Source organism: Cryptotermes secundus, unplaced genomic scaffold (genome assembly GCF_002891405.2).
Source record: "Cryptotermes secundus unplaced genomic scaffold, Csec_1.0 scaffold1592, whole genome shotgun sequence".
NCBI classification, from domain to species: domain Eukaryota; kingdom Metazoa; phylum Arthropoda; class Insecta; order Blattodea; family Kalotermitidae; genus Cryptotermes; species Cryptotermes secundus.
This window is the reverse complement of record NW_019721781.1, coordinates 19,616-36,300: the sequence shown is the minus strand read 5'-3', so window position 1 is coordinate 36,300 and position 16,685 is coordinate 19,616. Positions and strand designations below refer to the sequence as shown.

At 37.1% G+C, this 16,685-nt stretch overlaps 1 protein-coding gene and 1 long non-coding RNA gene across 4 annotated transcripts in view; one reads left to right on the top strand and one right to left on the bottom strand.

The window, feature by feature from the left end:
* Window positions 1-1,455: 1,455 nt before the first annotated feature.
* On the bottom strand, window positions 1,456-2,858 carry LOC111875798. The gene is made up of 4 exons (XR_002844803.2): window positions 2,745-2,858; window positions 2,432-2,525; window positions 2,099-2,245; window positions 1,456-1,525 (listed from the first exon to the last, which is right to left on the bottom strand). It is a non-coding gene; the product is annotated as an uncharacterized LOC111875798 (long non-coding RNA).
* Window positions 2,859-2,957: 99 nt separating this feature from the next.
* Window positions 2,958-16,685, top strand: part of LOC111875799 (RAB11-binding protein RELCH homolog) — a 31,037-nt gene continuing 17,309 nt past the window's right edge. For all 3 annotated transcript variants that reach the window (XM_023872324.2, XM_023872323.2, XM_023872322.2), the window contains exons 1-9: window positions 2,958-3,516; window positions 3,619-3,780; window positions 4,528-4,691; window positions 6,564-6,740; window positions 8,181-8,593; window positions 8,821-9,004; window positions 9,379-9,508; window positions 10,213-10,358; window positions 16,401-16,541. In XM_023872324.2, the coding sequence (XP_023728092.1) occupies window positions 3,267-3,516; window positions 3,619-3,780; window positions 4,528-4,691; window positions 6,564-6,740; window positions 8,181-8,593; window positions 8,821-9,004; window positions 9,379-9,508; window positions 10,213-10,358; window positions 16,401-16,541 (1,767 nt within the window). In that variant the 5' untranslated portion in view covers window positions 2,958-3,266. The remainder of the gene's footprint in view (window positions 3,517-3,618; window positions 3,781-4,527; window positions 4,692-6,563; window positions 6,741-8,180; window positions 8,594-8,820; window positions 9,005-9,378; window positions 9,509-10,212; window positions 10,359-16,400; window positions 16,542-16,685) is intronic.

Genomic DNA, 16,685 nt, shown 5'->3' with positions numbered 1-16,685 from the left:
TAATGCCTCTTTAGGTTGTACTCCTTTAAAACTGCTAGCACTTGAAAACATACTAAACACTGTGGCTTGTGGTCTTTATTTAATATAAAAAAATAGTCATGTTCCCACTCAGATTTGAACGCCCTATTTTCGCTATCAACTTTTCTCAATTTACTATTTGACATGCTGTATCACTCACAATAACTTCAAACACAATTTTAATTTAAAAACAGTTCTACACTCACACTCCGTAATCACACTTCACTTTCTAAAATCGCACTAACTGGGAGACATTTCTGCTAAAACTGGCACTTAACAAAGGCCAGGATGCCGAGAGAAACGGTAAACATCCCATCGCCGCGAGCAAGCTGGGAATGGTTATTATTTTGAAGGTGTCATAAATCCTTCACCACTACGGTCTTCCCTTCAGTGTCATCTCCCTACAGAAGTAGGGTTGGGGAACTTTGAATTTCCATGACATGAACACAGTTATTAGAAAACCGTTTGAACTGTCCAACTCAGTAAGAACGTATACAGTCAATTGCAAAATGCTGTAAGCTAATGAAACGTCCTATTAAAAACTGAATTCTATGCCAATACAGCTGTGAAGTTAAGATTTTTGAAAATAAACCTGAGACTTGGCGGGGGGCCGGAGTAAATCAAGTTGCGGGCCGCCAGTTGGCCATCGCTGTTCTAATATACTGGGAAGAAGCAAACAGTTCTCCAAAGCAAGAAAGAGATGGAGTTCAAGATCAGAATAGGTTTCTTGTACGTAATCCGACTGTAGGTGACAATGTTATCAACAAATTACTCAAAACCAGAGGTTTAAGACAAGAGCATGTGAAGGCATGGTAGTTGCAGTTGCTTGTCACCAGGGTAACTTTCTCCAACTTATGAAACAAGTATTGATGCTCATGTGAGCAACTGGAATATATTATTCCAGTAATTCAATAACTGCTCTCTGCTGATTTCCAGGGATGGTGTGGGCAGGATATTAAAAGGCAAAGATGAAGAAGCATTACTTTCCTAATGACTTACTGATTTGTCAGTATCTTATTCTTCCTCTTTGTGGCCCTTTGCCTGGCTGATTCAGTCATCAACCTGTTTGTTCGCTTACACCAATAAGGAATGTAAATTCTTGTGAGACATCTCACAATACCATCTACTATTCCTTGGTAGTGAAGTGAACAACCAGTACACCTGAACCACTCCAAGTCAATGGTGCTCTTAATGGCAGCTGTGATATGCTGCAACATGAATTGAATTGCCTACCATCACAGATTATATTAGAGTTACAGCATACCAACAGTCTCCACACCAACGTCTCAGAAATATATGAAGATATTGGCTGATAGCAGCACTTCAGATGTCACGCATGTCTTGTGTGCATCACAGCTGACACCATGAAGCACCTGTCTGGCAATGGAACCACTGACATAGGCTACTGAGAACACTTCCATGTCACCAGCATGTACNGAATAGCTTCAAATGTGTTCACAAGGTAATCACCAAACAGCTGTTGCCAGGTATTCACCACAGCACCCCACTGAAAGAACATTAAAAAGGAAATTAGTGGGCTTCCTTACATGATGGACTTCTTCAGATTTGAAAATAACAAACTTTACTTGAAAGGGACTGCCATTATAAAGATTTTGTATATTTCATTAAATTATTCCTCATAGCAGTCGTCACCACCTTATTCTCTTATAAATCATATTACTGATAGTGTGATCTGCTTTTCAAACATTTTTAATTACCCTAAAAACATCTGACATATCCTACATAACTTGTGTATTGATAAGTTTGTATTGTAGCATCCTGTTGCACGCTTCCATTTTATTATAAAATCTTATTTTACAATCTTATGTGAAACAATTTATTAACTTTAAGTTTAAAATTTAAAACTTAAAAAGTTGCACATAAGACAGTAAAATAAGATTTATAATAAAATTGTATACTGATGTACAGTTTCATAAGTAATGAATGATGACAATGACATTTGTTTGATCACAACTGGGTTCTTGGGACAACTACTTCAAAAATTAGCTCTCATTATTCTCGCTAGCCACTTCTCTCATAACAGAACATAATTCATAGTATAGAGTGCAGTGGTCCTTACCTGTAGCCAATACAGTGTTGTGGCTTGCTGCAATGTGTAGTGAAATCACTTTCCAGGAAATGTTTGCTGCACAAATATTTATTGTACAGCCTTCTAGCAGAATCAACAGTGAAGGTTATTCCAACCTTTCCTGCCCATACCGCAGCCCTGTAAAAGTAAAACAAATAGTCTCAAAACCTAGAAATAATTCTTCAGCAAACATTACAAACTTGGCACACATTCTAAAATTTTGGGTTATGTTGAATAAATTTAACACAGACATACACTAAACTTAATTTATTCATTGGATTAAGCAACACATAGTAATTTCACCATTAATTAAAACAGACATACTGTGCTGGATCCCTTGGAAAGCTGAAGAATTTGATGCCTTGCTTGCTGGATGACAAGCACCCGGCAGCAGCACGTTTTCGTTTTCATGTCTATACTGCAAAAAGCAATACAAAAATTATAACACCATCACGGTACTCTTAGAAGTCTTTAACATTCTACAGACAATCTTTGGGATGAACCGAAAGTTGCAGAAAATATCATAAAACAAATATCGTTTAGATGACAGTTCATGATAACCTCAAAAATTTTAGGCTTGAAAGAATTCTATATGTTTCTAATTCCATTCGTGGTAGTAGGCATAATATTCACATACACAAATAATATGTTTAACATGGAGCTGTAATTTCGTTTGCAAATGTCTACTTTAGTTTCGCAACCACATCAAATCAAAATTCATACTTAACAATTTGCATATAATCCACTACGATAACCGCATGTAATTGTGGGTATTCAGATTGGTTTGTTTAAGCTCTCTGATTGGTCGAGATCTGCCTCCACATACACATAGAGGACATAGAGGCAGGAGTTACGGCGGTTACCGTGTTTTCCTTTCCCCTATCCCTGTTGCCACACACTACTCGTAGATCTCCTAGATCACCGTGCAGCCGTAAAGGATCGTAAAGGATGGAGAAGTATCAGAGCTTACTTGATGCGTTTCGTGTGATATGACATGGCGTTTGACGTTTGTGAGAATGAATTAAGAAATGAAAGTATTTGAATTATAGATCTAATACACGCTGCATTAGTTACCCCGATTATTATCGTATTCCAGTTTGAATGTAATATATTTTTGTACATACGGTTATGTGTCGACGTGAACTACTGAAATTGAAACATGGCCAACCTGTTGGAAGATGCCAACAAGGAAAATGATTTTGTGACGAAAATCGCAGTTACTGGTGAAATTAGTTACGGAGATATTGCCGCGAAACTTATCAACGAAAATTTACTCCTCACAGCTCTCGAACTTCACACAGAACTCGTAGAAGCAGGACGCGAAGTTCCGAAATTAAAAGAATTCTTTTCGAATCCAGGAAACTTTGAACACCAAGCAGCATCTCGTCCAGAAATATCGCAACCAATCCGTTAGTATACCCCAGCATAGTTCATGTCGACTAACACTTAATGCCGTTGTTCGGTAGAGTCTGTAGTATGTTTGTCATAATTGTATTTTCTTTTTTATGCAGCAAGGTCTTCCAGCCAAGCTACCCTTGATTCTTTAGATCTCACAAGGTATTCTGAAGATGGGGAACGTGGAATTGATGAGAGAGTTGCGGTTCTGGAGTTCGAATTGCGAAAAGCCAAGGAAACTATTAGTGCTCTTCGAGCCAACTTGACATTAGCAACAGGTGGTTATTAGTGATGCATGCTTAGGTTAAAGTGTCAGTTACATCTAGAGGTACTAAGTACTCACTCATTATTTTATGTATTTTACCCAAATTATCAAATGATCTAACAAATGGTACACAGTTTTGCAATGTGATCATAGCATGTGCAGTTTGTGCTATGTACTTTCAGAGTTTCTGCAACATAAAAGAGTTTTGTAAGTATGCCATACCCAACACAGACATTTTCAAACTCCCAGAATGCTGGGTGAAATGTGTACAAAGAAGTGGCGATTTTGTGGAAAAATAAATAAAAGGTCTGTAGATTGAGGTGTTGTATTTGGTTTGTCAATAATAAAGCATGTTACTTTACAAAAAATTGTTGCTCATGACTTTCAGTACGACCTACGTATAATAATAAATCCATTGTGGATTTGTTATAATGAGTGAAACAAATTATAACACATACATGCAGACTTCATGGAGAAACCCTTCATTGTCCAGGAATAAGCCAGTGGGAGACCAGAATGGGGGAATTATGTGGTCACCTGTCCCAGAGTTGACCATGTACATTCAGCATTGCGTAACCTAGGAGTCGCAGTGACAGAATCTGGTCACACATCTTTGTTTGAACCATGCTTATTTTTGTTTCTCATGTCAGCATGGCTTTGCACTCAAGAAGAATTTGTTGTATTTAGTTATTATTAAATCTCCAGGCTGTACATGAGGAAATGTCATTAAAAATAAGTGTTAATTTTTTGTGTTTTGTAGAATCAGAAGCAACAACTCCAGATGCTGGGTCACTGAGGCTTATCAACAATGAGCCAATCAAGCCACATGAACAGCGTGCGCTTAATTTCCTTGTGAATGAATATCTCTTAGTGCATGGCTACAAACTCACATCCATTACATTTGCAGATGAAAATGCAAATCAGGTCAGTTGTTATTAGTTCAGATTTATTGAGAATGTTAGCAGCGGCCATCTTCAGAAATGAGATTTGTTTTCAGTATTCTCTGAGAAATTTTTGCCATTAGTTTTCCAAATAATAATTTATGGAATAACAAGAAGATGTAAAAATTGTTTCAATATTAAACTTTTTCAACATCTGTGCACTTTGGTGATCTGTTTATGCTCTTTATCTACATCACATCATGTACTGTAAAATTTCTCATGGATTGTGTTTCACATAAACTTCCTTGACACAAAACAAGCATAACAGAAGTTAATCATAACGTCCATATATTTATCGTCTGTCAGTATTGCAACACTTGTCTATTCAACACTTAATCTTAATTTTAGTTTAACATTTTACACTTTGACACAACATATTTTAACATAATTTAATAAAATATTTGTAACATATCAAAACACATTAAGATGGCTGTTTGGGGCTGAAACATGTTGTGTCAAAGTGTAAAATATTAAACTAAAATTAAGATTAAGTGGTGAATAAACAGGTGTTGCAATATTGATGAACAATAAATACATGGACGCTAAGTTAAACAATTGCAACAGGATGCTGAAATACAGAATTAGAAGATAAACATCCTGAAAGTACACTAGACATAGCCTAACATTATTTTTCAGGCATTGTCACAGATGATTTGAACAGGAAAAGGACATGCGGATTCAATGGATTACCTTTCCAAGACATTTTCAGGGATGCCAGCTTGGATGAATATTATCACTACTGTGTCAGAGAGCTAAGGGACTTTACACTTCTAGCAACCTCTGTTATTAGTTATAAATATTAGGTTTGGTTACAGGAACTTAGTTTAGTTTTTATTACTTGCTTAAGGTTTAGGATTAGTTATGTACATTATACACAAGATCTGATTAAAATAGTGCTGAGGCTGAAGTTGTGAAAAATAAGATAGTATAATTAGAGGAACTGGAGATTAATCCCCTTCAACGTAGGCTTTTTTAGCCCATACATGCTTCAGATTGTGGCTTTGTGTGACACCATGTAGTCTTGTGGGATGCTACCAGTAATTCACTGTGGACCCTACTACTGCCATCTTTAGGGTCGGTGTGAGTAAGGTAAGAATGGAGTCTGGTTATATAAGCAGCTTGCAGGGAAGGTATCTCCCAGAGCCAGGGGAGGGGGAAAGTAATCAAAATGCAGTTTTGGCTGTAGGAATGGGAAACAGGAACTGTGGAGCTTTTAATGCATGTATGTTCTCTGTTCCCCATGTGGAGGTGGGTTAGAATACCTCCATCATAGCCATGCAAGCTGTAGAAGGAAAGAGAAAGGGAATCTGGTGCCTGGGGGGGTACAACTGGTCCACCATTGAACACTGTTAGATTGATTGATTGATTGATTTATTTCGTCACTGTAGATCATTGTACATGATATATGACAAGTCAAGTTAATTCTGAATATTAACAATTTGATATATAAGTAGATTAAAATTACAATAGTTACAATTTTTTACATTCTTATTTGTGGAGAATTTGATGGAATGACACATGATTAAAACATTCTGACTTTCAGCAGTGACTGAAATGGACTGACATAATGGAGTGAGCTGTGCACTCTGTTGGGAATGCTTTAAGAAGTCAGGACACATATATGGCAGCTTCATTATTGTCTAGTGTAATTAGTGTGATATATGAAACCACTGTCTTTATATTTATGTCAGACTTTACGCATTTCCCTACTCTGCTTAACAGAGATGTGAGACTGAAAGCCTCTGCTGGACTTCTTGCATGGCAGAAGTGCCTTTGCTGTGTCTTCCAGATCTTTGTTTTTGTATATGGAATTACTGATATCCATCTGGATTGAAACGTTATTTTTAATTGTTAGGATTTTGAAGACTGGGATGATGTCGGTCTGAACATTCCAAAGCCTGTGGAGTTGCTCAGCTTATATAGAGATTTTATGCGCCAATCTGGCCATGTGAGGTCACCTTGCCACCATGTAGCATGCCAAACAGATTGGTTGGCAGAGGATCTGAAGAGGGACGCAGAGATGCAGGAGTTGGTACGGTTGATAATCTCAGTTTTTCAGATTGTTATATCCTGAGTTATGTTAGGCATAAATTACGTTACAAAGGAAAGTATGCTGTTGATGATGTGCATTTTTCTGCATTTTCTGCATTTAATGTGTAAAATGTGGGAGCCTCAACTTCACACAACCCTATTGGCCTCCACGGCCAGTTACAGGGAAAGATTTACCTGTAAAATAAGTGCATAGTGGGTAGGTCTTGTCCCTTTGTTTCATCTTCCAGTAAATTTCGATAGAATTTGTGTGAGAAAGACACAATGAAAATTTTTAGCAGAAATTAATATTTTTCTATATCAGTTCATAATAATTAGTATTTTGCAGGAAATCAAAATCAGACCTCTATGAAATTATCTCAAAAAAGAGCTCCTTGTTCAAAAAAAAATTTTACATGACTAAAAATATACATTTCATTAAGTTACGTAAATTTTATTCTAAAAGTTTTTGGTATGATGTACATACATTTATTTATTTCAAATTCAATATTTAACAAAAATAAAGGGAAAAGTTATTTTTGCTTCTGTGCTTGTTTAGCCTTGGAAACAAAAAGCAAATATACCTGGAGATCCCGTGCAGTGTAATATCTCCAATTATTTTGTTGTGGTTTATTTAATGATACTTTCAACATCCAGACTATATAGCATGGGATGGTAGAATGATTAACTGGAATGTGTTTGAAAGAAGCAGTTATGGCCCAGTTGAGATACCATCCCGGAATTTGCCTAGATGGACTGAGGGAAACCATGAAATACTTCAGTCAGGATAACACAGATTTGAACCAAGCACCTGCCAGATACATGTCTAGAGCATTACTTCTAGACCACCCTCTTCGGTATCTCTGTTGGTAATACCATTGTCACTGTGAAGGAAGAACCTGCATTGAGAGTGTTTGAGAACAATGTTCTGAGGAGAATATGGACCCAAGAGAGATGGAGTAATAGCAGAATGGCAAAATTGAGGTCATCTGCTACTGTTGTACTGTAAAGAGTGATTAAATCATGTAGTATGCATGGGGAGAATAGGAAATGCATGCAGAGTTTTGTTTTGAAAACTTGAAAGGAAGAGATCACTTGGAAGAAATTGATGTAGACAGGAGAAAAATTTTAAAATGGTTCTTAGAGAAAAAGATGGAGGAACTGTGTGCTGGATTCATCTGTCTTTAGATAGAGTCCAGTGGCAGTTCTGAAATGTTGAAATATTCATGTTCGGTAAGCACAGGGAATTTCTTGACTAATTTAATTAGTAAGCTGCTTAAGGGAGACTGGACCATCATGGCATTCAGTGGTTGGTTTTTAGCAACATTGTATGTGCACAAGCACAGATATGTGGGCATGTGTCTGTACACTAATAAGGACCATCTCATTCTGGTCTCTTGGGGTTCACTATAGCAAACATATTTTTATGTTTCTTTGTTATTAGATAGTGGAAATGGAGCAGCTAAAGGAACATATTGATGCTTTGGAACAAGAGAAGCAAGAATTGAAGAGGCTGTGGGCGCAAGAAAACCAACTCGTTGGAGAAACAGTATCTAGCGTCACCACCCCAGGTTCTGAAGCAGTTGGTATGGTGACTGGCGAGACAGTTTCGATGCACAGTATGACTCCTGAACGCTTTGAACTGATTGAGGCTGAAGGGAGGAATATGGATGAAAGTGAAGTTGCAGTACAAGGGGAAGATGATGGGTCAGTGTTGAGTCTGGCTGATACGGACACAGAATGGACACGCATAATGCTGCCACCTGTGGCAGTTAGTGATAACACTCCTGTTGACTCATTCAAACCTGTTAATGAGGTTGCCTATCCACATGTTGTATGTAGCTGTCCTCTGTCTAGGTAAGATATGTCAAAATTGATCTGTTTTACCTGTTGTTTTTTATGAATGAAATGTGAACTCTTACATCAAGGGAGGTCACAGATCAGATTTGAGACTTACCAGATGCAGAGATCTACATCATAACTGTGAAGTTTTTTACGCTAAATGACATTAACAATTACCATAGCATCATTAAATAACTTATCATTGTATTAGTGGGCTAAGTTTCAACTTTATTCTCTTTTAGACCACTGCCAGTTGCTTTCCAACAAGAAGTTTTGGCTCGTTGCTTCGTGAATACCTCTCAGCAACAGGATGGCCAGCAGATAGTGGAGATGTTAAGTGAAGGAATCTCTGAAAAACGTTTAGTGTACATTTTGGGTCACAGCTTACCAAGAATTATTCCTAATGTTATACTCAACAAGCGGGAGGTTTGTATAGGAGCAGAGATTAATTTGTAGAAGTTTATATTTTGCATTAAACTATATGGCTTCTTGTTGTGAGGTGATAACCTAATTTGAAAACAGAGTGCTCAGGAAAATATAGTATTAGAAAATGACAGATTGTTTTTCCATTTTGGCTGTTTGTTAGTTAATTTGTTAATGGCAAGAGACTGCTTGAGAGACCTGTTCATGTTAACGAAATAGTTAATGAAGATGTGAACTGAGTTGAAGTGCTTCAGATTTCATAAGGCAGGGAAATTTCTTCACTAACTGAATACCTATCTACTCACAGAAGATGCTATACTTAGGTGTTAAATGTCCTTCATACCCTAAAGTAATTTAAGCCTAATTCCTTGTTCTAGGAACTGATTCCATTGATAATGTGCACTATCCACTTACATCCAGAAGCATCTGGGCGAGATGTTCTGTTACATTTGCTGTTCAACCTGAAGAAACGCCCACAAGAAGATGAGAGGAGGAGGATTCTTGCAGGTGATTTCCATGACATATTTCAGGATGCAACCAGTTTGTAGTAGCAACAAATTTTAATGAGGATACTTGTTGTCAGTATCAGTATTGACATTGACAATAACCATGACAGTGACATGTCACAGAGTCATGTAATCATTTAGTGCTATATACTTAGAGTTAACTGATAGCATCATTAAATAAACTAGAAATGCAAACAAGGAACCAGTTGAACAGTAATGCTGTAAACTTATAGTTGGGTGCATCTGATTCGGATATTTTGGATTGGTTGCCGTTCTTTCAGGTTAGGTTTTTCAAGGTTCCCTTAGTCTCCATGCAAATTCTGTGATATTATCATAGTAGGCCCAAGTTGTTTCTTCCAAACCATATCCACTCAGTATTTGTGATCATCTTTATATCTTGTTTGACATTATACAGGCTTGGCAGTAGAAGCAGGAGTAGTAAATAACATAAAAATCAGTATGTGTTATAACCATGGTGCTGTGAAGGAAATGAAGTTGTATTACACAGAAAAGGTTGGAGGTTAGAAAGAAATATAATAGGAAGTTTTATCCAAAATTATTTTTACTTGACCTTTATGAATTATTAGATAACTTGATCAAATTAGATTATGTTCATTGATCTTTTAAAAATGTGGCAAACAAACCTAACTTAGAGAATCTGATAATGTTATCAGGGTCACTATATACTTATGTTTAATGCTGCAGGAATTGTGGGTATTGCACAGTGTTCGGGGCTAAGTGTTGTGGAAAATGAGATTTTACCTCAGTGTTGGGAGCAGATCAATCACAAATATGTTGAAAGGAGACTCCTGGTGGCTGAATCCTGCAGTGCCCTTACTCCATATGTCTCAGTAAGTAATTATATGGTCTAAGATTACGATTGAAATTAAAGAATGGGTTTAATCCCGCACTTCTAATGAAGCACAGTACTTTTCTTAATGGGTCATTTTGATGAATCTTGGTTTGTATAATGTTTTTTTTTACAACAAAGTTTTGTGGATTTTGTGCTGATTATTGATTCATATGACGTTTGCTTGGCGTTCATTTTCCTATCTTTTGTTCTGTTCTACTATGTTATGTTTTTTAATTATTATTATTATTATTATTTTCTAATCTGTTCAGCTGAGACCTTACAGTCACATAGAAATTGTGTTTCATCATTGTTGTGGTACCTTATGTTGTCAGACGTTTCTTTTATTTTGTCTTGATCGACACACTTCCACTTTTACATCCAGTAATATCATCTGGTATACGCACTAGCGTGCACGTGCGCATACGAAAAACCAGCTTACCACCACACCGCCTGGAACCTTACTGGGACAGCCATGTGGTTAGATTGTACGACATGCGTATATAAGAATTACCAACATATACAACAGAAACAACATGCGTATGTTAGTATTACCAACATTCCCCCATAATCATAACATGTAAATTAAATAACTCTAATCAATAATAATAACCAAAATATTATGGTACAATCAAATGGGCACATAAATTCAGTTTATACAATCAAAAGGTTTCATGCCCAATGCATCTAGCAGATATTCATGCTTCACCTTAGGTAAACTCTTCGTCATTATATCGGCCTTCATAATTTCTTTAGGCACATATTCCAGATCAATCAATCCATTCTGTACTACCTCTCTTACATAGTGATATCGTACATCGATGTGTTTACATCTGGAATGAAATACTGGATTTGAGGCTAACTTGATACAACTTTGATTGTCAACATTCATCAGAATTGGAGAGTCATCATTTAATAGTTCCATCAACATTTTTCTGAGAAAAACACCCTCCTTACAAACCTCACTTAGAGCAATGTATTCAGACTCAGTAGTAGAAAGTGCAACACTTTTCTGCTTCTTTGCCTCCCAAGAAATAGGCCCATTTGCTAATTCAAAAATGTTTCCCGAGTAAGACTTCCTATCTTCTCCATTAGCATAATCTGAGTCAGAGTACCCAACAATGGATTTTCCTGTCTTAGAATACACCAAACACAGGTCCTTAGTTTTTCTTAGATAACGCAATACATGCTTGGCACATTTCCAATGTTCAGCCGTGGCACAAGAATTGTATTGACCTAGGAAACTGGCTGTAAAAGCAATGTCAGGTCTTGCTATAAGAGCTAAGTAATTGAGGCAGCCAACCAAACTTTGATAAGAGAAAATCTCACTTAACTTATCAGAATTGTTTCTGTCTAGCTTACAACCAGCAGGAAGAGGTGTAGATACATTTTTACAGTTTATCATGGCAAACTTTTCCAGTATCTTGCATATGTATTCCTCTTGATCTACATAAATACTTCCATTCCTTTTCCTAATTCTCATACCTAACAAGTACTTAGTTTCTCCAAGATCTTTTAATCTGAACTTAGATCCTAGTTTCTTTACAAGTCTTTCTTTTTCAGAGATATCATTGGTTACAATTAAGAAATCATCAACATATAATGCTAAAACAGTAAATGAATCATCCATCTTTCTGTAAAACATACATGGCTCATTAACAGAAACTTCATAACCAAGAGTTACCAACTCTTTAGTAATAGTAGTATTCCATGTACGTGAAGCTTGCTTCAATCCATACAAAGCTTTGTTTAATAGACAAACTTTATTTTCCAATCCTTCAACAGTAAAACCCTCAGGCTGAGTCATGTATATTTCTTCTTCTAATTCTCCATTCAAGAAGGCTGTGCAAATATCAAGACTATACATCTTCAAATTTAACTCAACAGTCAAGGCTAACAAAAATCTTATTACAGACCTTCCAACAACTGGTGAATAAGTCTCATTATAGTCAATCCCATCAATTTGAGAAAAACCTCTAGCAACTAAGCGTGCCTTGTATTTGGGATCACTCTGTAAGTCCTTTTTAACTACATACACCCACTTACATGAGATAGCTTTCTTACCTTTGGGCAGCTCTACTAGATTCCATGTATTATTCTGAATGAGTGCATCATACTCCTCTTTCATTGCCCTTTTCCAATTATTTTTATCAGGTCCTCTAACAGCACTTGAATATGAATCTGGACAGTTGTCAACAAAACTTTCAACAGTCATGAAATTAGTTTCATAATCCTGCAACCACAATGGTGGGCGTCTAACCCTCATCATTGTACCTGGTTCATTCTCAACCTGTTGTACAGGAACTGCAAGTACATCATCAGTTTCAGCATCACTTAATACAGATGCAACCGGAGTATGATCACTCTCATTCAGATTTACAGTAGAGTCATCTAATACTTTTTCTGCATCAGGTTGATCCCCACTATCAGAGATCTCAGACCCAAAATAGCTAGGCTTGATGAAATCAGTAGATGCATTTACATTCTCTTCATCTACACTAGCCCTTACATTTTCCAAGAAAATGACATCTCGTGCAAATGTTACCGATTTAGGGTTGGACAGATCAATCAGTCTGTAGTTTCCAGACTTCTCACAGTATCCTACAAAACACATCCCCTTCGATTTAGAATCCCATTTAAGCCTATTTTCCTTTGGTACATGCATGTATGCCACACATCCAAATACTTTAAAATGGGATACATCAGTCTTTTCCCCAGACCAGCATTCCTGTGGCGTCTTATTTATCAAAGCTTTGTGTGGAACCCTATTTTTAATGTAAGTTGCCGTATTGATGGCTTCTGCCCACATTCGCTTATTACACTTTGCTTCACTCATCAGACATCTGGCCATCTCACAAAGACTACGATTAACCCTTTCGGCTAATCCATTTTGTTGAGGATTATAAGGTACTGTCACATGATGCTCTATCCCATTTTGCTCAAGATAATCAGAGAAATGTTTAGAAATATATTCCCCACCATTATCAGTTCGTAGGGCTTTAATAGTCTTCCCAACTTTATTCTCAACAAGAGCCTTGAAATTGCAAAAAACAGTAAACACTTCACTATAGACTTTATGAAATATACAAAAACCTTTCTAGAGAATTCATCAGTAAAGGTAAGAATATACTTAGCTCCATTCCAGGACTCAACTTCCATAGGTCCACATAAATCTGAGTGGATTACGTCCAGTAATCCTTTTGCTTTACTCTTACGTGCCCTAAATGGTTTCTTTGCAAACTTGCCTTTTATACAAGATATACATGTATCCGGTACAGTGTCATTAAAACAAATACCTTCACATACTCCATTTTTAGCTATCTTCATACTGGTTGGATTAATATGACCTAACCTCGTGTGCCAGAGCTGATAATTTTCATCTTTATCAGCTTTTGCCAGATTGATCCGTTCCATCTCCTCCACATCCATTTTGAACAGATTCCCAACCTTAGATGCAGTACCTAGAACATTACCTTTAATAGACATATTATGTTTACTATAAATCCTACAACCAGATTCCTCAAACACAACAACATGTCCTTTATCAACCAATTTACTCACTGACAACAAGTTTGTTCTGGCTTCTGGAACATACAGTACACTACTAATATTTGAAATAGAGTCATCATTCTTAAACTTTACCCGAACAGAGCCAGATCCTAGACATTCTAATTTATTTGTTCCCGTAGTGAACACTTCTACTCCAGTCATCTCCTTCTCTTTCTTAAACCAATCCAGTCGAGATGTCAAATGAGAAGTAGCCCCTGAGTCGACATACCAACTAGAATCATCATTGGTCTCCAATGTCCGTGCTGCGAAGTAGGAATTCTCGCGACGAGATGTCTTCTCTTTCTTAGCTGACATCTTGTCCTCTTGCTTTGAAAAACTCTTCTTAGTTCCCTGTTTCGAGGAATTCTGCACTTTCTTGGGGCAGTCCATCCGTACATGGCCAATTTCACCACACAACCAACACTTAGGTTTTCTTGGAAACCTTTCCTTTCCATGAGACAGAAGAGCCACATCATCTTTACTATATGAGTTCGTGTCATCATACTCTTGCAATTTTCTGGAAATCAAGTCAGTAGAAATTGTTATACCACAATTATCATAGGTTTGTCTCATTGGTTCAAACCTATCAGGCAAATTTGCCAACATCATTGCCGCTACGAATTCGTCATCAAGAGGTTTCTTCATTGACCGCAGCTTATCAGCAATGTCCACAAAAGCATGAGTATACTCAGTCAAGTTTTTAAACTGTTCTAACCTCAATTGTCCCAGTTTGCGCAATAACTGACATCTTCGATTCAGGCCATCATCCTCAAAAGCTACAGAAAGCTTTTCCCACGCAGATTTGGCTGTTTCTGCATCACGAATGATAGGATAACAAGTGGGCTTGACCATGAGGCCAATCTTTATTAGGGCCGTTGCATCATGCTGGGTCTTCTGTGTTTCGGTCGTAGTATCTCCTGTAGGGTATCCATTTACACTGTTCCAAATGCCCAAGTCTTTGAGATAAAGCATCATTCCGAATTTCCAATCAGAATAATTTAAACGACCGTCCAGCTTTTCAATCGGTGGCAAGGTTGCAGTTGGATTCGACATCTTTGATAATACTCAAAAATATCCACAACTCTTCAGTTAATTATATACTACGTGCAGTGCTAGCGTCCTGGGCCCATAACCTGTTGTGAAACCTTTCTTTTATTTTGTCTTGATCGACACACTTCCACTTTTACATCCAGTAATATCATCTGGTATACACACTAGCATGCACATGCGCATACGAAAAACCAACTTACCACCACACCGCCTGGAACCGTACTGGGACAGCTATGTGGTTAGAATGTACGACATGCGTATATAAGTATTACCAACATATACAACAGAAACAACATGCGTATATTAGTATTACCAACACCTTACACAGATGTGATTTGCTGGTTCAAGTTTGAATAGATGCCATTAAAAGAGATAATATCCTACAAGTAGTACTGTCACGTGTCTCTGTTAATTTTTGTTTGATCATAATAGTTCCTTAGTTCTTCTTCTTCTTCTTCTTCTTCCTTGTGGCCCCTGTTCATTACACTTGGCATCTATTTCTGAGATCTCACATGGTGGCCAAGATTTTCAGTCCTCCTTTGTTCCTGCACCGATATTAGTTACACCATCTTATGTTCAACCAGTTTCATTGGGTATTGATATCAGTTCCAGGCCAGTACAGAGTTTGTGTGGTAATTGTCATGCTCTGATTGCAGCTTGACTGACAGTATAGATGTTCCAATTCTCTTAATCCCTGTCTGTAGTCTCTACTGCTTATACAATGTATTGTGTAAATAAGTTCCATCTTGTATTAAACAGAGTGTGGTTCTACATTGAACTGTTTGACATAGCATGTGTTCTTGGTATGAAACATTTTTATTTATGTTGAAAATTATAAACATGGTGAAGATGTGAAACCTTTAGTTTCACTTAAATTTGAGGTTTGCATGGCAGTGACTGTGAAGAGTACTTTCTTCTGGATTGTGATGCAATGTAGTCTGATAGAAGTTTAGCAGTGTTTTGGATGAACTAATGTCTCATTTTTGGTGTTAAGTCCAGCAAGCAATATACAAGAAACAGGCAACAAAAGGAGGTAGGTGCCTTTAGAGGAAAAACAGACATACGAATGTAAAACCAGTCTGCTCCACATAGTGTGGAGACTTGTATGCAGTAATTTTATCACACACTGGTTATGCATTGTGATAATTGCATTTTTATTGTAGTTTCTTTACTCATATATTTATATCAAGACCTTTAGGTCAGAGAGTATTGTCTGTTTGCATTTTTTTAACTGTTTAAACTGGTTTGGAAGTGATTCAGACTAGTTACTGAAACTTTGACAGGTCTTAAACTGCTAAACTGTAACAGCACTGGAACATGAGATTTGTATTTTCTGGAGGAAAAAGTATCACTTTTTTATCATTGCAGGATTTTATGCTGCCACTTAAGGCGTTAAAGTCACTAGTGGAAAAAGGTAGCTGAGCCCCTAAATATTATGTTTCAGAGTCCAATTCGAAACTCCTTAATGCTGTCCATGCTTCAGCAGATGCTTCTAGAAGACAAAAATGATACAGTAAGAGAAACTGTGATCTGTAGTCTGGCACTCATTGTTACTTTCATGGATGATAAAGATAAATATTTTCAGGTAAGTTCACTCATGCTCACTGTGCTGTACATATTTGGCTGTCATGTGGCCCTCAGACTATGGGATAAAATATTTCAAGTTTGAAGTCAAACTGTTGGAATGATGGTGGAAGTTTTCCTGCTTGATTTCACACAATTTTATTTT